This window comes from Sphaerodactylus townsendi, linkage group LG17 (genome assembly GCF_021028975.2).
Source record: "Sphaerodactylus townsendi isolate TG3544 linkage group LG17, MPM_Stown_v2.3, whole genome shotgun sequence".
Classification (NCBI taxonomy): domain Eukaryota; kingdom Metazoa; phylum Chordata; class Lepidosauria; order Squamata; family Sphaerodactylidae; genus Sphaerodactylus; species Sphaerodactylus townsendi.
Genome location: NC_059441.1, coordinates 1,537,048 through 1,559,130, shown reverse-complemented (window position 1 = coordinate 1,559,130; position 22,083 = coordinate 1,537,048). Strand labels below are relative to the sequence as shown.

The following is a 22,083-nucleotide window of genomic DNA, read 5'->3' as shown; positions in this document are numbered from 1 at the left end:
CCTCTATAATGGAGGTGCACTCCTAAATATTTAAAACATTTGACCTGTTCCAATTAAGTATCTTCCTAGCACCTTGAGATGGCTTCCAAGATTTTTGAAAACACTACAACCTTGGATTTTTTTGAGAGTTGAGTGTCAGGCCATTGGTTGTGCAGTATTACGTTGCAGGTTGCTAGAAGTGCGGCTTCATGCGATTTTTTGGTGTCTGACAGCAGCAAAACTTCTGCGTCGTCGACATATAGCAATAGGGGGGATTAAGGGCATAGTATTATTATTGATGGAAGAAGAGGAATGTTCCTATCTATCTACTGGCCCCTTCCGCACATGCAGAATAATGCACTTTCAATCCACTTGCACAATTGTTTGCAAGTGGGTTTTGCTCTTCCGCACCGCTTCAAAGTGCACTGAAAGTGGATTGGAAATTATTCTACTTGCGTCTTGGAAGAGGCCGCTAATCTCCACCGTGCGTTTTGTTAGACCTTTACCCCATCACATTTCAGTCTCCTTTTTTCTAAGCGAACAAACCCTAGAAGCTTTAGTCTTGTTTTGTGTCGGAGGCTCTCCATTTTGGTTCCTCTTTCCGGCACTTTCCCCCACTCCTCGATATCCTTCTTGAGATTTAGTGGCCAGAACAGGGCTCGAGTTTGCGGCGTGTGACAGGGCGGCTCTCCTGGGATTCTGGAGGAATTTTCTCCATCTCAGCAGTGGCGTAGTGGTTAAGAGCAGGTGCATTCTAATCTGGAGGAACCGGGTTTGATTCCCCGCTCCGCCGCCTGAGCTGTGGAGGATTATCTGGGGAATTCAGATTAGCCTGTGCATTCCCACGTACCAGCTGGGTGACCTTGGGCTGATCACAGCTTCGGGCTCTCTCAGCCCCACCTACCTCACAGGGTGTTTATTGTGAAGGGGGGAAGGGCAAGGAGATTGTAAGCCCCTTTGAGTCTCCTGCAGGAGAGAAAGAGGGGATATAAAACCAAAACTCTTCTTCTTCTCTTGCTCTACCCCAGTGATGGTGAACCGAGTGCCCAAATTGCAACCCAAAACCCACTTATTTATCGCAAAGTGCCAACACGGCAATTTAACCTGCCTGAATACTGAGGTTTTTAGTTTAGAAAAAAACAGTTGGCTCAAAGGCGTGCGTTACTCAGGAGGGTAAGCTTGGTGGTGAGTCAGGTGGCTTTGCTTTGAAACTCCAACCATCCATCTCTTCCAATGGGTGAATCACGACCCTAGGAGGGTTTACTCAGGAGCAAGCCCTTTTGCCAGTAACCAAGCTTACTCCCCAGGTAAAGGATTGTGCTTTTGTTCTTTGCATGAAAATCAGTGGGGTTTAACAGGCGGCTTAACAGAGTTCACCTACACTGCTTCCCCAAAACTATAGGTGTAGGGTTTGTGCTAATGTCGAGCCCAGCTTGGCCCAGGCCAGCCCTGGATGTAGGGGAGGGGAGGCTTTGTTTGCGCGTGCCCATAGAGAGGGCTCTGAGTGCCACCTCTGGCACCCGTGCCATAGGTTCGCCACCACTACTCTACCCCAACCATTGGGCCTCGTCATTATGGTGATGAGCTTAACGCGAGATCACTTGGCGACCTCGAAGACTGCTACACCTTCACGGGCGCTTCCAGAGGGCTCCATCCCTTCCACCCACAGGCGAGGCCGGATTCCTTTCCGCCAAATGCCAGGAGCCACCCGCAATGATTGCGTTTGATGCACAGCGAATGGGGAGATAAACGCCCCGAGAATCAATAAGGAGCTAGCCTCGGCCTGGTTCTCCACTGATTGATGAGGTCTCTCCGTCCTCTGCATCAAATGCAATTACTCCCGAGCAAAAAAAAAGTTGCTTGGGGCCAAGAGCGCTGCATTGCTTTTTCTGTCAGTCTGTGGCGGATGGCGTCCAGACAGGGGCTTGCATGTGCGATTGGGGCACGCCTGGGGCCCTCCCTGTACCCTGCCTAGGACAGAAGGAGCAGCAGTGGCGTAGGAGGTTAAGAGCTTGTGTATCTAATCTGGAGGAACCGGGTTTGATTCCCAGCTCTGCCGCCCTGAGCTATGGAGAGGCTTATCTGGGGAATTCAGATTAGCCTGTACCTCCCACACACACACACCAGCTGGGTGACCTTGGGCTAGATCACAGCTTCACCGGGCTCTCTCAGCCCACCTACCTCACAGGGTGTTTGTTGTGAGGGGAAGGGCAAGGAGATTGTAAGCCCCTTTGAGTCTCCTACAGGAGAGAAAGGGGGGATATAAATCCAAACTCTTCTTCTTCTTCTAAATAGGGGGAAGCATTTGGAAAGGCATAAGGATTTGGGGCAGCAGCTGATCGGTGTGTCAGAAAGCCCCTGGTTTGAATCCTGCTTCTGCCAAGGACTTAGTTACACCCTCCCCTCTATTTGTATTGTGGGACTAAATGACCTACCTTATAGGGCTGTTGTGAAGATTGCAATCAGCTAATATCTAACTACCAGATTTTTTTTTAAAAATCACACCCTCCTTCTAAGTCCCACAAACCTGGGCCAAGGTACAAATATACTTAGGTCCAACACAGTTCTGTCTTTGCTGGAGAGAAAAAGAAGAAGAAGAAGAGTTTGTAGTTTATGTCCCTTTCTCTACGAGAAAAGACTTTCAAAGAAACTTAATCTCACTTGCCCTTCCCCACAGCGCTCTAATGAGTAGAATGAAGACTGAAACTCCATATAGATCACCAACAGGTGGCTGTCAGATAATGAGAGGTGTGCTGAGGCTTATTCCCCTGATAACCCTCACAGCTTCAAGCTGACAGAGCTAAAGAGAATCCAAACCTGATTCCTCAGATTAGGCCACATAAGCTCTTAATATCGCTACGCCCACTCATCCCTGCTCCCTGAAAGCAGGTTGTGATTTATGTATCTGATATGTTGTGATTTATGTATCCGATATGTCTGATACTGTTTTTTATATGGAGTTGTCAATGAGTTCCATTCAAACTGGGGTGTCTTGTTTGGGTACTGAGTTGTCCTCAACTTTTTGTGCACCCTCCTAAGGGATAGATCCCAAAATTGCTCAAAGGCTTGAACTGTTGTGAACAGGATTAGGTGTGGCACCACAGGGATCTTTGTCCATAATCTCAGACGCCCAGATTGCTCGTCCTGAGTCGGCGTTAAATCTCCTCACGTGTAAAGGCACATGGGATGAAGAGGCAAGCTGAGTAGCTAAGACGCAGGAAAAGAAAACATGTCTCGAGAAGCGACTCTTCGCTTAGAAGAAGCACACGCATCCTGGTTCATAAAAACAGCGAGCATTTTGGGAAATTAACCATCGTTTACGGGAAGGTTCCGAGCGCGGTCTGATGATGCGCGTCACAGGCAGTGAGACGCATCTAAGCCTTGAGCAACTGTCATACTTATTTAAAAAATAAAGCAGAACGTGATGTAGTTGTTGCCACATTCCGGGAGATTGGGAGGGGCGAGTTTGGGGACAGACGTTTGCTCAGTGGGTTTGGAAGTCATAATTGTACCCATTATTTGGCCCTGACTTGTTTGAGAGGAACACCAGGTGATTGGCCTTCTGTTGTGTTCTGCGTTCTTGAGACAGCTGTCAGGAAAGGAGCAGGTAGCTGTCTGGCGCCCTCTAGGGGAACTGGCAAGCCCTTCCGGTTTCAGTAAAGAGTCTTCCTCTAGGAGCAATGTGTACCTCCAAAAAAGCATCTTTCTTTCTTTCTTTCTTTCTTTCTTTCTTTCTTTCTTTCTTTCTTTCTTTCTTTCTTTCTTTCTTTCTTTCTTTCTTTCTTTCTTCCTTTCTTCCTTCCTTTCTTTCTTTCTTTCTTTCTACTTCCTTCTACTTCTCTCTTTCTACTTCCAGCATGGTGTAGTGGTCAAGAGCAGGTGGATTCTAATCTGGAGATCCGGGTTTGATTCCCCACTCCTCCACCCGAGTGGCGGAGGCTTATCTGGTGAACCAGATGTGTTTCTGCACTCCAACACGTGCCAGCTGGGTGACCTTGGGCTAGTCACAGTTCTTCAGAGCTCTCTCAGCCCCACCTACCTCACAGGGTGTTTGTTGTGGTGGGGGGGAGAGGGAAAGGAGCTTGTGTAAGCCCCTTTGAGTCTCCTTACAGGAGAAAGGAGGGATATAAATCCAACTCTTCTTCTTCTTCTTCTTCTTCTTCTTCTTCTTCTTCTTCTTCTTCTTCTTCTTCTTCTTCTTCTTCTTCTTCTTCTTCTTCTTCTTCTCCTCCTCCCTCCTCCCTGATGTTTTTGATGCTCCTGCCACACGAAAGCGAGAAACAGGTCGATTCTGAACAAACTCTTGCCTTTTTCTATAGACTCTCTCCCTACTCCCTAAGGCGCCTGTCACTAGCCAATATGGTCTTGGAGGATCAGTACTTTAAAACCCAGTGATGTTTTATTCCCAGCGTTCGGTTGCTCGAGCAGGGTAAATAACAGTGTATTCGGAGAGAGATGTAGCTATTAAACACGACCCGCTCGTTGCCAGCAGAAGTGTTGGGCATCCCAAAGGGATCTGGGAAATAAATTACCCACTTACAGAATGTAATTGTTGAGGGATTAAAAATCAATAGACAGGCAAAGAACGAGAAAGCTGCCACAGCTGGGCTTAAAGGAAGAGAAATCCTTTCACTGGAGGACAGCGTCCTCAGAGCCCGGATAACCCACCTGGCCCGTGTTTGCTGCGGAAGGGAATCCTATTGTCTTTATAAGAGATCCATGTCAGGAAAGAAGTTTGGCAAAGAACGTCCAGCTTTTCTTCCCTGGGGTGGGGGGGAAGCGTGCAATAATTCTGAGTTTGGCCCCTTCCCTCCCCAGAGAAATGAAAAATTCATTAACAATTTTTTTAAAAAATAGATATTCCCTTTTATCGTTTTTTTAAAAAAGATCACACTAATAATCCCCATGGCATTTTGGCAGTCATGCCTTGGGAATTTTCAAAGTCAGATGCCCGCAGCTTCTAATCTGGAGGAACCCGGTTTGATTTCCCGCTCCTCCACCTGAGGGGCAGAGGCTTATCTGGTGAAACGTCAGGAGAAAATGCGGACTGGAACACGGCCGCACAACCTGGAAAACCCACAACACCCCAGTGATTCCGGCCGTGAAAGCCTTCAACAATACAAAACCGGATTTATTTGTTGGCTATATTTTTCCCCTAAAGATGGTCTATATCACAGGTGTCAAACTCGCGGCAAACGGCAAACTACAGTTCCCATCATGCTGGCAGGGGATGATGGGAACTGTAGTCCATAACATCTGGAGGGCCGCAAGTTTGACACCTGTGGTCTATATGTAAGTATTCAGTCTAGGTGCCTGGATCCTTTACCCAATTTTCCCTCATCCTCTTCACTGACACAGGTCCTGGTGTTATTTTTTTATTTACACACACACACACGCACAACCTCATGTTCATGACAGGCAGTCTCATTTCAATTGTCAAATGCTGTTAGAAACTCAGCAGCTGCCATAAGGGCTTCGGAAGACAAATGCAGGCAATAATGGTGAAACGTTCATTATTTACCATCAAACCTCCCGGTGTTTAAAGTTATTTATGTTTCCTGGGCAGGAACGGGCAACTCAGGGGTTTATTCGGGTAGTCAGTCATTACTCCACAAGACTGGTCGGCCTTCCTGTTAGTGGTATAGTGGTTAAGAGCAGGTGCACAATAATCTAGAGAACCGGGTTTGATTCCCTGCTCGGCTGCCTGAGCTGCGGAGGCTTATCTGGGGAACCAGATTAGCCTGTGCACTCCAACACAGGCCAGCTGGGTGTCCTTGGGCTCGTCACAGTTCTTCAGAGCTCTCTCAGCCCCACCCGCCTCAATAATGCATTTTCAATCCACTTTCAATGCACTTGGCAGCTGGATTTGACTGTGCGGAAGAGCAAAACCCACTTTCAAACAATTGTGAAAGTGGATTGAATGCGCATTGTTCTGCGTGCACGGAAGGGGCCTACGTCTCCCCCTTGCTAACAAGGTGTGGCTTGTTTTTAGAAGACAGGAAGCTCTTTGTGGGCATGTTGGGGAAGCAACAGAGCGAAGACGACGTCCGGAGACTCTTTGAGCCCTTTGGCCAGATCGAAGAATGCACCATCCTCCGAGGCCCGGCCAGACCTCAGTAAAAGGTGAGAAGGCAAAGGACGGGGCCTTGGCGAGGGGGGAGCCGTATCGAGGGGTTCCAACTTCGAGGAGATTTGGGGGTGCGGAGCCAAAGGTGGGCAGAGGAGTTTGGGGGGAGCTGAGGAGGGACGCATTACTGATATCCTTGTATTTATTCCATGTATGCTTCCCGAGATATTTCCAGGGGAGCAGCAGTGGTAGTGATAGGAGGTTAAGAGCTTCGTGTATCTAATCTGGAGGGAACGGGTTTGATTCCCCAGCTCTGCCGCCCTGAGCTGTGGAGGTTTATCTAAGAATTCCAGATTAGCCTGTACACTCCCACCGCGCCAGCTGGGTGACCTTGGAGCTAGTCACAGTTCTTCGAACTCTCTCAGCCCCACCTACCTCACAGGGTGTTTGTTGTGAGGGGAAGGGCAGGAGATTGATTAATAAGCCCTTTGGAGTCTCCTGCAGAGAGAAAGGGGGGAAGGTCTACAAATCCAAACTCTTCTTCTTCTTCTTCTACTTCATGCTGTTTTCACAACAACCCTGTAGAGTTGGGTAGGCTGAAGGTGGTTGGCCCAGGGAGTCACTACTATCCACTGAGTCATCCCCTGAGTCACTACTATCAGATGACATGTCTGAAAGGCAAAATGAGTCGGTTTTCAGTGTGCGCTTTGGTTCTCCTGCAATATACGCAGAAGACTGGGAAAAGGCCCTGCTCTGTTTCATTGTTTAATATAGGGGGGATTTGGCGATTTAAACATACTTGCTGTGTTTGTACCTGGAGGGCTGTGCATTCATTTTGTAATTAAAACCAGGGTTTGTTTATTCAACCCTGGTTTAGAAGATTGAACTGTGAACTGATTCCTCAGATTAACAACACGGAGGAAGGGATGCAAGAAGGAGTCAAGGTGGTGTAATAGTGAGAGGGTTGGACTAGGATTTAGGAGAGCTGAGTTCGAATCCCCCCTCTGCCACGATGCTCACTGGGGCGGATCATTGTCTCTCAGCTTCCCTCACAGGGTGGTTGTGAGGATAAAACGAGGAAAGGGGGGGTCACGTATACCAGCTTGAGCTCCTTGGGAAAAGGGCAGGATAAAAATGTATGAAATAGACAGCCTAGAGTCTAGACCAGACCTGGGCATTATACGGCCCGCGGGCCACATCCCGGCCAGCGGGGATGACCACAAACTGGCCCCCTGCCTTGCTGGGGGAGCGAGGGCACCTTTGAAAGCCCATAGAAGCTGGTTGCCTTGGCTGCCGGGCTTCTGCGGGGCTTTCAACGCCTAACCCACTGCTAACTGGCTTGGCCCTCCACCAATATTTTTCTGTTTCTTATGCGGCCCCATGGAAAAAAATAATTGCCCACCCCTGATCTAGAGCACAGGTGTCAAACTCGCGGCCCTCCAGATGTTATGGACTACAGTTCCCATCATCCCCTGCCAGCATGATGCTGGCAGGGATGATACGAGAACTATAGTCGCTATCTGGAGAGACACCAAAGTTGTACCACCCTATATTCTACCTAACTGATAATAGATAAAGAATATCATCTTTCTGGCTACCACATACACCATCCCATGCCGCTCTTGGTCATTTCCCACCAAGCCTCTGAGCTTTCTGTTGCTCTCCTCTCTCCTTCTAGGGTGTGCCTTTGTGAAGTACGGGAGCCACGCGGAGGCGCAAGCAGCTATCAGCAGCCTTCACGGCAGCCAAACCATGCCGGTAAGCGCTGGACCAAACGGTCGCACCTGCATATTAAAGTCTGTACAATGTCCCTGATAGTTCTTTCCATTCCATTAGGTCAGGGGGGAAAGGGTGGCCATGGAAACACTGTTAGGGAAGGAGAAACTGGGGGTCCGTTTTGGGACAGCGTAGTCAAGTGCCAGATTTTTTATGCAATCTGAAAGCATTTCCCCCCCAAGCCAATCATGAAAGCAGCAAAACTAGACCTCCAACAGACGAGGAGGAACCTCTAAAGCAGGGGTCTTCAAACTATGGCCCTCCAGATGTTCAGGAACTACAGTTCCCATCAGCCCTGCTACTTGGCCATGCTGGCAGAGGCTGATGGGAGTATGGATTCCTGAACATGGAAGGCTTATAGTTTGAGAAAGACCATGCTCGAATTGTAACTCATAGGTGATGTCAAGCTCACGGCCCTCCAGATGTTATGGACTACAGTTCCCATCATCCCCTGCCAGCATCACACGTGGTTTTGTGTATCCACCCCTCCAAAGAAAGAAAGAAAAAACGATAGCCTAAAAATGGGCACAAGAAATGTGACCTGGGAGCCGAGGGGCCGGCAGCCCGAAAAGGTTTGGGAACCACCGGTTTAAACCCTTAGCAGATCTCCTGAACGCCCCTTCGGCACATGCAGAATAATCTACTTCCACAACTGTTTGCAAGTGGATTTTGCTCTTCCTCCCAGTAAAACCAGGCTGCAAAGTCCATTGAAAGTGGATTGAAAGTGCATTATTCTTCATGTGCGGAAGGGGCCTTGGACAATCTGTTTCTCTAAGAATGCAGCCCTGCCCACTGACAGAGCCCTTTTTCGAGTTTTGCTTTGTTTTTCAAACTCCGCAAAAGCAATCTCCGTCCGGCAATAACGCAGGGTCTTGGGAGAAGCTAGACAGGTTACAAGCAAAACAGGCTCTTCCCCCCCCTCCGCCCACCTTCTCCCACTAAGGCAGTGTTCCCTCCTTAATCCAATCATCGGCTAATTTATCCTCCCTTTGATTGGATCAGAATCTCAGAGATCAAATCACTCGCTGTAAAAATAACGCCGGGCCCACCGGTTTCATTCCGATCAGCCGCTGTGCTCTCCGGGCAGGTGTTAGGAGGTAATTCAATCAGCGGCTTGAGAAAGCTGCCGTTTAATTAACAATGAAGGTCACAGTTCCAAATGAGAAAGAGGCGGGGCGAGCGCCCATGGCTGACCCAGGGGGTTATCGACAAGCCCGGTGGCTGGTCAGAGGTGGCTCCTGATAGCCCGCGAGGAATCCTGGGGGGCCGATCTCTGCCCTATGGCCCTGGGTCCTGGACAAGCAGCAGCTTTGGGGACGGACAGCTGTCCCCTGCTAATGGGGAAAGAAGAGACCCGGCTCTCGAGGGATTCAAAGGGTGAAGCTGAGAAGCCTTCATGCTTTTCTTTGGCTCACCCGCGCCTTTTCGAGTCAATCAAAGGTGACAGGGAATTAAAGCGAGAAAGGAGGCTAACGCAGCGAGAGCCGTTCCTCTGCCGCAAAATCTCATCAACTCAACCACCCTTCCTTCCTGAGCAGAAACGATGGTTTTTAAAATGTCGATCGGGTCACCGACGTGCGTGGCACTTTGCGGATGGAAAGATCCCTGGCCGGAGGAGATAGAATCATAGAATCACAGAGTTGGAAGAGACTCCCAAGGGCCATCCAGTCCAACCCCCTGAAATGCAGGAACACACAATCAAAGCACTCCTGATAGACGACCACCCAGCCTCTGTTTAAAAACCTCCAAAGAAGGAGACTCCACCACTCTCCGAGGCAGTGCATTCCACCGTCGAACAGCCCTTACGGTCAGGAAGTTTTTCCTGATGTTTAGGTGGAATCTCTTTTCCTTCACCTTGAACCCATTCGTCCTCCTGGTCCTAATCTCTGGGGGACCCTTCCTGAATTGCGGTGCCCAGAACTGTACACAATATTCCAGGGGAGGCCTAACCAGTGCAGAATAGAGAGGTACAATCACATCCATCGATCGATCCTCCTTGATCTCAGATTGCAAATGCCTTAGCAGACCAGGTGCTCGGGAGCAGCAGCAGCAGCAGCAGAAGGCCCTTGCTTTCACATCCTGCATGTGAGCTCCCAAAGGCACCTGGTGGGCCACTACGAGTAGCAGAGTGCTGGACGAGATGGACTCTGGTCTGATCCAGCAGGCTCTTTCTTATGTTCTTAAGGCCATTGCTTTCATCTCCTGCATGTGAGCTCCCAAAGGCATCTGGTGGGCTACTGTGAGTAGCAGAGTGCTGGACTAGATGGACTCTGGTCTGATCCAGCTGGCTCTTTGTTATGTTCTTAAAGCCATTACTTTTACATCCTGCATGTGAGCTCCCAAAGGCATCTGGTGGGCTACTGTGAGTAGCAGAGTGCTGGACTAGATGGACTCTGGTCTGATCCAGCAGGCTCGTTCTTATGTTCTTCTTATGAGACACTATACCTCTATCGATAACAATCTAACCCTTTATAACTGGAGGTACCGGGGCTGGCATCTGGGACCTTCTGCATGCAACACACATCCTGTACCATCAAGCCAAGGGCCCTCGACATCCATCTTCTCACCACGTCTGTTCAGTTTTGTAGCCCCCGTTTGCCCATTCATCAGTATCGATCATCCTTCGCACCCTGTGCCAGCAGCAAGGAGCCATGAAGGCAACGTACCCCACTCTTCTGTTTCCGCTTCTCTTTCTCTCCTCCCCCCCCCCCACCCTCGCCAGGGAGCCTCCTCCAGCCTGGTTGTGAAGTTTGCTGACACAGATAAAGAAAGAACCCTGCGGCGGATGCATCAGATGGCCGGGCAGCTGGGGATCTTCAATCCTATGACGATCCAGTTCGGAGCCTACGGGGCGTACACGCAGGCGGTAGGGGAGGCGGCCTGCCCGGATGCCAGGGCACCTTAGAAGGGGGAAGGCAGCGGGACTGGAGATGCCAAGAGGGGTTGGCCAGTGGAGATGGGTGGCTGCCCAGAGCCCGTCTCGGGTGGCGGGAGGGCGAGGAACTTCCTGTTGACCTTAGCGAACTGGGATGTAATTTTGGCTCAGGTTCTCATGGTATTTAGGCAGGCAGAGGGGAGCCAGCTGGCATGAATGTGCTGTGCAGGATATTATTATTATTATTATTATTATTATTATTATTATTATTATTATTATTATTATTATAGTAATATTAATAGTAATATTAATAGTAATATTACTATTATTACTACTAATTACTATTATTACTACTAATTACTAGTAATATTAGTAACTAATATTATTACTAGTAATTATTATTATTATTATTATTATTATTATTATTATTATTATTATTATTATTATTATTTATTACATTTGTAGGCTGCCTCGTCCCCGAAGGGCTCGAGGCGGCTCCCAACATGGCTGTTCCCAACAGCAAATAATACAACATAAAATTAAGCCATTAAAACTCAGCAGCAATTCATAAATAAATTAAATATGAGATAAGCAAGCAGGTTGGGGGTTTTTTTTAAAGAGAGCCAGCGTGGTGTAGGGGTGAAGAGCAGGTGGATTCTAATCTGGAGAACCGGGTTTGATTCCCCACTCCTCCACTTGAGTGGCAGGGACCTATCTGGTGAACCAGATGTGTCTGGTTCTGCACTCCTACATTCCTGCCGGGTGACCTTGGGCTAGTCACAGTTCTCTCTGAACTCTCTCGGCCCCACCTACTACCGCACAAGGTGTCCGTTGTGGGGAGAGGAAGGGAAAGGAGTTTGTCAGCCACCTTGAGTCTCCTTGCAGGAGAGAAAAGAGGGATATAAATCCAAAATCATCATCACCTTCTTAAGAGTTTTGTTGTTATTAACTGCAAATGCGAAATGTTTTATCCAAAGCATTTTGTACCAGCCTGATTAGACCACCGAATCTTCTTGCTTCTGAGAGATAATACGATTTTTTAACAAACACTATGCGATCATAACAGACTTCATTCATGACAAAGATAAGCAGTGTCACAAGGACACCATACGCCAGTTATACTACCTTCCGAGCCCATAGGCTTCGGTGGGCTGAGAAGAGCATAGCTCACACGGTTGTGACAATAAATGGTAGCCCAGGAGCGGGGCCCGACGTGAGTTGGCAGGAGTGGGGTCCAGGTATAAATGGAAACTGAAAAATAAAATAAAAACAGCCACCCCGTGCAGAATCATAGCTGTTGCAAGAGTCTTTTCACATGTCATGTTTATGTCAATTGATCAGGAGATATTCCACGGAGTTTTAGACGGACACAAACCAGGGAGAGGAAATCTAACTCACCTTTGCCCTCTGTCCCCATCCCCGCCGCCTTCTCTGCCTCTTCTTTTGCCTTCTCTTCCCCTGCCTATTCACCCCCCTCCCCCCCGCCTGTCTTTCCCTTCTCTCTCCCCACTTCTGCCTTTCTTTACTTAAGATAATGCAGCAGCAAGCGGCTCTCATGGCCCCTTTAAATTACCTCAACCCCATGGCGGCCATCGCAGCAGCTCAGATGCAACAGATGGCCGCCTTCAACGTCAGCGGGCTCGTCGCTGCTCCCATGACACCTTCATCAGGTACGTGGGGCTCGGGGCTCGCTCCGGGGGCTGCAGAAATACACCCAGGTGCCCCCCTCCAGGTGCCCCCACACTGACACAGTGTGAAACAGACTTCTCTCTGTGATACACCTCTGAAGATGCCAGCCACAGATGCAGGCGAAACGTTAGGAACAAGATCCACCAGCCGCACAGCCCAGAAAACCCACCAGAACCAGTTGAATCCGTGAAAGCCTTCGACAATACATTGCGGTAGAGCTGTCTTTGGTCCTCGGTGAACTGGGATCACAGGGGCTCAGCGACGGCAGAATGGGCTAAAGTTAAGAGCTCGCGGTTGACCGATCGCAATCCTGACCAACCCAGCCCGCCAGTTGGTTGCCGGCCTCCAAGTGAGGCCAGGAGATCTCCCAAAATTACGACTGATCCCACGAAGGTAGAGATCGATTCTCCTGGGTGAAATGACTGTTTTGCAGAGTGAACTCTATGGCGTGGGGCTCCGCTGAGGTTCCTTCCCTCCCCAAGTCCACCCTTCTCCCCCAAATCCAGACATTCCTCAACCCTGTTCAGAGCCAGCGTGGTGTGGTGGTTAAGAGCAGGTGCGCTCTAATCTGGAGAACCGGGTTTGATTCCCCGCTCTGCCACTTGAGCTGTGGAGGCTTATCTGGGGAACTAGATTAACTCGTGCACTCCAACACACACCAGCTGAGTGACCTTGGGCTAGCTAGTCACAGTTCTTCAGAGCTCTCTCAGCCCCACCCACCTCACAGGGTGTTTGTTGTTGGCGGGGGAAAGGGGAAGGAGATTGTAAGCCCCTTTGAGTCTCCCTACAGGAGAGAAGGGGGGGGTATGAATCCAAACTCTTCTCTTCTTCCTCTTCATTTATTTTCCCCATCTTTCCTGCCATCTTCCCCATCTCTGCTTCGCCGCAACATTTTGGGGGAGATTGCAGCAACGCTGAAGCTGTAGAGAAGTCCACATTTTCCCGTTCCTACCAAGATCAGCTCCGTTTTATGTCCCCCAGTCCCGATCAGCTGCCATTTCCCACCATTTCCACCAGAACCAGCATGGCATAGTGGTTAAGTCAGTGGACGCTAATCTGCAGAACCGGGTTCGATTCCTCACTGCTTCACATGACAGCTGCAGGGTGACCTTTGGCCAATCCCAGTTCTCTCAGAACTCTAGCAGAGGCAGGCAATGGCAAACCGCCTCCAAATGTCTCTCGCCTCGAAAACCCGGTGGGGTTGCCGTCAGGTAGCTGTGACTTCACAGCGCACACAAACGCACGCACACGTCACCCCCCGTTTTGGGTTTGTTTTTATTTTTTAAGTCGCGGCTTTCATATCACTCTAACGTTACAATCATCTATCAGGCTCTCTTAACCCCCATTTTTCTTTTTTTTTTCTTTTTAAAAAAAGTTAGTCTCCATCCCCTTCACTGAAAGTACATGAAACCAACACTGGATGTAGAACCAAATGTGCCACCGAGTCAAGAGTTGACTCGCGGCAACTCCATCTCATGGGGTTTTCAAGGCATGAGTACCGAATGGTAAATCTTACCATAGGGGTGCTGTGTGGTTTCCGGGCTGTATGGCCGTGTTTTAGCAGCATTCTCTCCTGATGTAGAAAATGTTGACAGAGAGAAATTTTTCTCTCTTTCTCACAATACTAGAAACAGGGGGCATTCATTGAAAATGCTTGGGGGAAGAATTAGGACTAATAAAAGGAAACACTTCTTCACGCAACGTGTGATTGGTGTTTGGAATATGCTGCCACAGGAGGTGGTGATGGCCACTAACCTGGATAGCTTTAAAAGGGGCTTGGACAGATTTATGGAGGAGAAGTCGATTCATGGTTACCAATCTTGATCCTGCTTGATCTGAGATTGCAAATGCCTTAACAGACCAGGTGATCGGGAGCAACAGCCGCAGAAGGCCATTGCTTTCACATCCTGCAGATGAGCTCCCAAAGGCACCTGGTGGGCCACTGCGAGTAGCAGAGAGCTGGACTAGATGGACTCTGGTCTGATCCAGCTGGCTTGTTCTTATGTTCTTATGACGTTTCGCCTGCATCTGTGGCTGGCATCTTCAGAGGATTCAGATCCTCTGAAGATGCCAGCCACAGATGCAGGCGAAACGTCAGGAGAGAATGCTGCTAGAACACGGCCATACAGCCCGGAAACCACACAGCACCTCAGTGATTCCGGCCGTGAAAGCCTTCGACAATACAAATCTTACCATCGTTTCTACAAGATTAACAGTGACCAGAATTAGGAGAACGCACCGAAACGCACCAGAACCGGTCTCCTTCCGTCCTGGAGAATTCCTTTTCTTCACCCTTCGTTTCATCAGCACGGGTATCATGCTATTAACGTGGGTGCCACAGAAACAGTAGGGGAATTGAATACGCCTGCCCACATTGATCCACAGGGATTAGCACCTCCTAGACACCGCGGCTGGTGTGATATTAATGTGAAGGAATGCCTGCAAAAGCCGAGAACGTTTCCAGGGCTGTTTGCGCCTCAATCGCCGAGCTTGCAAAAATCCGCCTCCGCCTGCACAGCCTCAGATGCTCAAGCTGCGGTCTGGTGGGATTGCCAGTATGATAATGTGTACCTCTCTCCTGTCAGGTACAAGCACACCTCCAGGGATCAGCACAGCCCCCGTCCCCAGCATAGCCACACCCATCGGGGTGAACGGATTCAGCCCTCTCCCGCCACAGACAAACGGGCAGCCGGCGTCGGAGACGATTTACACCAACGGCATTCATCCTTACCCAGGTAAGTCTTTGCAAAAGGGCTGGGATAAGGGGGAGGTCATCCTTTCACTTTCAACTGGAGGGGACGGGGGTGGAACCGGGAACGTTTCTGCACGCAAAGCAAGTGCTGTGCCATTTTGCCACGGCAGCTCTGTTTTGCGGGGGGGGGGGGGGTTGTGGCAGCCATTCTCAGCAGCAGAGGCGTATCTAGGGAAATCGTAGCCCGGTGCATATTCTGAGTTTTCCACCCCATTCCCCCCCCCCGTATGGGCAGCTGCCCTCCCCCACCACGACCAAACAACTTTTTTTTGCACCAGGAAGTCAGTGTATGGACCCAGGGGGAAGGAGGAGGGGGGCACCTCCAGACTTCCTGTCACTCGGAATGGTGGGGCATTATAGAAACAAAAAATAACAAATTAGACTATTCTTTGGATTATCTGGCCATGCTACCATCAAAAGAGACTTTCCAACTTCTGAGGAGAAGGCAGTTTGACCAGGAACATCAGATCCTACTCGAAAAGGCTTCCAGGACTTGCTCTCCTTTAGCTCTAGGTATCACCTACATTGGTAATAAGGGGGCTCAATACCTGCACCAGATAACCGTGCCCAGGCTCCGTAGAGCAATGATGTCGGCCCGTTGCAATGCCCTTCCATCAGCCGTATCCACAGGGAGATTCACTAAAACCCCTTACCGCCCAAGGCTATGCATATGCAACGGGAATTGTGTTGACTCTATAGACCCGTGGTGGCGAACCTTTGGCACTCCAGATGTGATGGACTACAATTCCCATCAGCCCCTGCCAGCATTGCCAATTGGCCATGCTGGCAGGGGCTGATGGGAATTGTAGTCCATCACATCTGGAGTGCCAAAGGTTCACCACCACTGCTACAGACCATATTTTACTTTATTGTCCACTTTACACAGTACCCAGAGTCAAATACTTGTCACCTCTGCTACTCAAAAAAGAGCATGCATCTGACTTGCAAAAGATTACCTTTCTGTTGGACAGCCCCAGTAGTGATGCAAACGATGCAGTCACCAAATTTTTGGATTTGTATATAAAACAGCACTTTAGGAGCAAACCCTGAACATCAGCCTTCTCTACCTGTACATTTATTTTAGTTTCCCTCTACTTGGTTAAGTGGATCTATGTATATAATGTTGTTATGCCAATAAAGGTTCTTTGTTGTTATTAGAGGAGGGGGCAATTTTCCGCCCCCCACGTGGCTAAATGGCCACAGCCCAGGGACATTTGACCCTATTTGTCCCCCTGCCTGATACGCCACTGCTCAACAGGCAAAAGCTCTTTCCGGATGGGTGGCGCTCTTATTAGCGAGCGTAACGCCCAGCCAGTCTCTGAGCGGCGACGGAGAGGAGGACCCAAAGCCAAACTGAACATCAAGGACGCGTCTGTGGAGTTTCGCCATCTGCGCCCCTCCCTGACTGCAGGCGGCTCTGACCGGCGTGGTCTTCTGGTTCTCCTGCCTTACTTTTTTTCTTCTCTCCTTTCTTCCCTTCTTTTCTCTCCCCAGCTCAAAGTCCCACTGTGGCAGACCCCCTCCAACAAGCCTACGCAGGCATGCAGCACTACGCAGGTCTCAAACTTTGCTTTGCTTCTCCCTCCCCCCCACCACCATCCAACCCCCCCCCCCCCGCGCGCTCTGTCCGTCTCTCCCTCTTTCCCCACATCTCTCTGTCTCCATATTTCCCCTGCATGCTCAAAAGCCATTTTGCTGCATTTTTTTCGCGGTTGGAGGAAGGGAACGGGGAATTCCTCTGCGATGAGGCGCAATTTCCCGTTGGGAGCTTCTCCAGAGGGGCAGTTTTGGTCTGGAGACATTCGTTAGGTCTGGTTTGAAGACGTTGACAAATGATGCTTTGTGCCGGGCTGTGAAGATGGGATGTTTGGAAGCGCTGGGGGTTGTCCGTGCTGGGGTCCGTAGGGATGGCCAATTTGCTGCGGACGGTGCGTGCTATGCCTTTGGGAGCCTGCAATCATTGTGGGTAGCCAGTGGGATCTCAGAGGAGGGAGTGGGTGTCCCCAGGAAGCAAGAGGGTACGGCTTTACCCTCTTGCGTACTTCTTTGTTGCACCACGACACACACACACACACACACACACACAAACGCACGTGGCTAGCAGAAATACGACATTCTCTGTACTTAGAATCATAGAGTTGGAAGACACCCCAAGGGCCATCCAGTCCAACCCCCTGCCATGCAGGAACACACAATCAAAGCACTCTCGACATATGTTCATCCAGCCCCTGTTTGAAAACCTCCAAAGAAGGAGACTCCGCCACACTCCGAGGCAGCGTATTCCACAATTGAACAGCTCTGATAGTGAAAAAGTTTTTCCTAATGTTTAGGTGGAATCTCTTTTCCTGCACCTTGAATCCATGACTCCGTGTCCTGGTCTCTGAGGCAGCAGAAAACAAGCTTGCTCCCTCTTCGACATGGCATCCCTTCAAATATTTAAACATAGCTATCATATCCCCCCTTAACCTTCACTTCTCCACACTAAACATCCCCAGCTCCCTAAGCCTCTTTTCGTAGGGCATGGATTCCAGACCTTTTACCGTTTTGGTTGCCCTCCTCTGGACACATTCCAGCTTGTCAGTATCCTTTTTAAATTGCGGTGCCCAGAACTGAACACAGGACTCTAGGTGATGTCTGACCAATGCAGAGTAGAGTGGTACAATTACTTTCCTCGATCTAGACCAGGGGCGGGCAATTATTTTTTCCATGGGGCTGTATAAGAAACAGAAAATATTGTGGAGGGCCGGGCCAAAAGGCAGGGGGGCGAGGCACTTTTGAAAGCCCCGCAGAAGCCAGCAGCCAAGGCAACCAGCTTCTGCGGGGCTTTCAAAGACGCCTCGCTCCCCAGCAAGACAGGGGAGCCAGTCAGGGTCATCCAGCGGGCCGGATGTGGCCCGCGGGCCAGATGTGGCCCACGGGCCATATAATGCCCAGGTCTGATCTAGACACTATACTCTTATTGATGCATCCCAGAATTGCATTGGCTTTCTTAGCTTCCTTGGCTGCCATTTATTAATTCATGCATTATTTTAGTAAATACAGTCATAGATCAGCAAAGAGACTAAGATACAAGCGCAGCGATCATGTTAGCGAACAGTTAACCAGCAGTTTCGCACGACACCAATTATCTCTGTATTCCGCTAGCAACGGATCAGAACTTTGACCCTGCGTACGAAATGGTGGGGTCCTTATCTTCCAGTAAAAAGTTAACAAGTCACCGGAGTTACTAGAATGACTGGAATATCCAAATGGCCTCATCAGCAAGGGCACGATTAAATGGTTTCTAATGTCCTGGCAGAATTCACAATGCAACAGAACATGGGCGATCATCTCCACTGCATTTGCATTACAAGGACGTAAACGCGCCTCCGCGGGCCAGTGCTGGAATCTCCCGCAAAGCTGGGCAGATGCGCGTTCTCTGCTAATGGCAGCAGTTTTGCTTGGCTAACATAATGCCTGTCAATCGGAGCCAGATCGGTCCTTTGACTTGCCAGGAAAGTTCCTGGTGGACCGTTGCCTGGAGCGAGTCAGGAGGAATTCGAATTGTGCTCTTTGCCTCAGACCCAACCGTCGTTAAAATGGTGGCGTCACAAGCATGAGCCAGTCAGCCCCTGCATGACATATGCAGGGTTTTTTTTATTTAGCATGGTTTGCTCTTGATCTGTCTTCACATCCCAGCATCCCTCTGATGCAGGCTGGAGAACAGAAATAAACATCAAAGACCGTGACCAATTATGCACGGGCATTCCGCCCCGCCACAAATGTATAGTTCCTGCAGGGCAGAGATTCTTGTACTGATGCCATTGGAGTTGTGTTGCCATAGAGTTCCACCACTCTAGTCTGGAGGAACCGGGTTAGATTCCCCGCTCTGCCACTTGAACTGTGGAGGCTTATCTGGGGAACCAGATTAGCTCGTGCACTCCAACACTTCCCTGCTGGGTGACCTTGGGTTAGTAAAAAAATATATATATAGCGAGCCAGAGACAGTATTTTGTTTAAAGAAAGGAAAAAAACTTGTCTGGCTCTAGTGCGAACTATACAAATCTATTTTAATGAAAATAATTTAAACATTTATATACCGCAACCACAACTCTTAATCAACAACATTTTATAAATAACAACGATAAAACAATCAACAATACATACACAGAGGATCCCAAATAAAATTATATCAAGTCTCTGTAATGGAGTAAGAGATCCACTAATGGTGTAGAAGGATACCAATGTCTGATGCTTTTAAAAAAACTCAACTTCCATTGATAAGTTTCATGTATATATAGATCAGGGGTCTGCAACCTGCGGCTCTCCAGATGTTCATGAATATATACACATATACACACACACATATACACACATACATACATACATACATACATACATACATACATACATCCAGACAGACAGACAGACAGGCAGGCAGGCAGGCAGGCAGGCAGGCAGGCAGGCAGGCAGGCAGGCAGGCAGGCAGGCAGGCAGGCGGGCAGGCGGGCAGGCGGGCGGGCAGGCGGGCAGGCGGGCAGGCAGGCAGGCAGGCAGGCAGGCAGGCAGGCAGGCAGGCAGGCAGGCAGACAGACAGACAGATAGATAGATAGATAGATAGATAGATAGATAGATAGATAGATAGATAGATATAGAGAGAGTATACTGACAAAAGTAAAATATACAAATATATTTGTATATTTAGGAACCAGAATAATCTGGTTCACACATACCAAAAAACCTTGGGCTAGTCACGGTTCTCTCCTAACTCTCTCAGCCCCACCTACCTCACAAGGTGTTTGTTGTGAGGGAGGAAGGGCAAGGAGATTGTAAGCCCCTTTGAGTCTCCTTAAGGAGAGAAAAGAGGGGGATATAAATCCAAACTCTTCTTCTTCTGAACCACCAGACCATTGTAGCAAATGTAGACCATCACGTAGACCAACTTCTGCGTTGGGCAAGCGGGATCGGACGAGGTTGCGACTTTGTCGCGTCACAAGGGAACGTTGTCTAAGACGAAGGTGAGCGCCGCGTGTTGCCCTGACCACTCTGCTTTTCTGTTCCAGCAGCATATCCAGCCGCCTATGCACCTATCAGCCAGGCCTTCCACCAGCAAGCACCCATCATCCCCCAGCAGCAGAGAGAAGGTGAGGAGGAGCGATCAGGACAGGGTGGGTGGCAATCACTGTAATGGTTTTGATTTGATCGTGTAAGAAATTGCTTCTCACCTAATCGAGAGAGCCAGCGTGGCGTAGTGGTTAAGAGCAGGTGCACTCTCATCTGGAGAACCGGGTTTGATTCCCCACTCTGCCACTTGAGCTGCAGAGGCTGATCTGGTGAACCAGATTAGCTTGTGCACTCCCAATACGTGCCTCTTTCTTATGTTCTTAAACTCGGTCTTCCAATAAAAATCTTGTAAAAATCCCCCTCTCCGGGGGAGGGTGGCTAATAAATCCAATGAATGAATGAATGAATGAATGAATGAATGAATGAATGAATGAATGAATGAATGAATGAATGAATGAATGAATGAATGAATGAATGAAAATCAGAGTCAATTGCAATTGAATTAGTATAACAAATTAACAGTGGTTGAATCAGAGGCTTCCATTCCCCTTTATGGACCCCACAATGCAGTCGGATGTGGGACGTAGAGTCTACTTTCCCCAAGTTGCAGACACCTACCCTCCTTTGCCGCGGGATTTTTTGAAATCTTCCTGCTAAATTGACTGATGGAAAAGCGTCAAAACAAGCCCCTAGAAAAGGCCCAGCTGCATTTTTGCGGATGTGATATTAGATAAATAGGGGGCGGCGCGTGTTATGAGAATGGGGTGGGAAAGAACATCTGTGGTCTGTTTTGGTGACCTGCCTTTTGTGATCACGCCCCTGCCCTAGGTCCTGAAGGCTGCAACCTCTTCATTTATCACCTGCCCCAGGAGTTCGGGGACGCAGAACTCATGCAGATGTTCTTGCCATTTGGCAACGTCATCTCTGCCAAAGTCTTCGTTGACCGTGCCACCAACCAAAGTAAATGCTTTGGTAAGTACCTAGACTCTGGGAGATGAGATGTTCCCCAGAGAAGTTCCTGCGATTGACTCACGAGGCAATGAACGCTGGCCGGCTGGCCTCCACTAGGGCCAGGGCCTTTACGGTCCTGGCCCCCCTCTGGTGGAACAGGATCCCTAGAGAGACCAGGGCCCTTCAGGACTCAGTGAGCTTCCGCAGGGCCTGCAAAACGGACCTGTTCCGCCAGGCATTTGGCCAGCCGGGCTGAGTTTGGTTACATCGTCCCGGCCTCCGGTGGGCTTGGGTTGGGGTTGGGGGTGGGGGGGGGATTTTATGTTGTGGATCTTACTCCGGTTTTTGATTATTTCTTTGTCTGATTTTAATAACAATGACTCCAGGAAATGGACTATTGATGATTGTTTTATTATGTTGTAAGCCACCTGAGCCCTTCGGGGGAGGGCGGCCAATAAGTCAAAAATGTGGATGGATGGATGGATGGATGGATGGATGGATGGATGGATGGATGGATGGATGGATGGATGGATGGATGGATGGATGGATGGATGGATGGATGGATGGATGGATGGATGGATGGATGATGGATGGATGGATGATGGATGGATGGATGGATGGATGGATGGATGGATGGATGGATGGATGGATGGATGGATGGATGGATGGATGGATGGATGGATGGATAAAGGATGGATGGATGGATGGATGGATGGATGGATGGATGGATGGATGGATGGATGGATGGATGGATGGATGGATGGATGGATGGATGGATGGATGGATGGATGGATGGATGGATGGATGGAAGATCGATAGATCAATCAGGGCCAAGTGAACTTTGGGTTTCCCAACAGCAAGTTGAATTGTGGGCAACTGGTTTAGAAAAATGATGGAGAGGCAGAAGGTTGAGGTTTTGAAAACATTTATGCGAAGAATATTTGACTGTCT

General features: G+C 49.2%; 1 protein-coding gene across 1 annotated transcript in view; it reads left to right on the top strand.

Annotated features, from left to right (window-relative positions):
• Positions 1 to 22,083, top strand: part of CELF6 (CUGBP Elav-like family member 6) — a 156,716-nt gene that overhangs the window by 128,486 nt on the left and 6,147 nt on the right. The window contains exons 4-12 of the mRNA XM_048481863.1: positions 5,972 to 6,084; positions 6,134 to 6,152; positions 7,725 to 7,804; positions 10,545 to 10,688; positions 12,229 to 12,367; positions 14,972 to 15,121; positions 16,633 to 16,695; positions 20,184 to 20,261; positions 21,010 to 21,153. Of these exons, the coding sequence (XP_048337820.1) occupies positions 5,972 to 6,084; positions 6,134 to 6,152; positions 7,725 to 7,804; positions 10,545 to 10,688; positions 12,229 to 12,367; positions 14,972 to 15,121; positions 16,633 to 16,695; positions 20,184 to 20,261; positions 21,010 to 21,153 (930 nt within the window). The remainder of the gene's footprint in view (positions 1 to 5,971; positions 6,085 to 6,133; positions 6,153 to 7,724; positions 7,805 to 10,544; positions 10,689 to 12,228; positions 12,368 to 14,971; positions 15,122 to 16,632; positions 16,696 to 20,183; positions 20,262 to 21,009; positions 21,154 to 22,083) is intronic.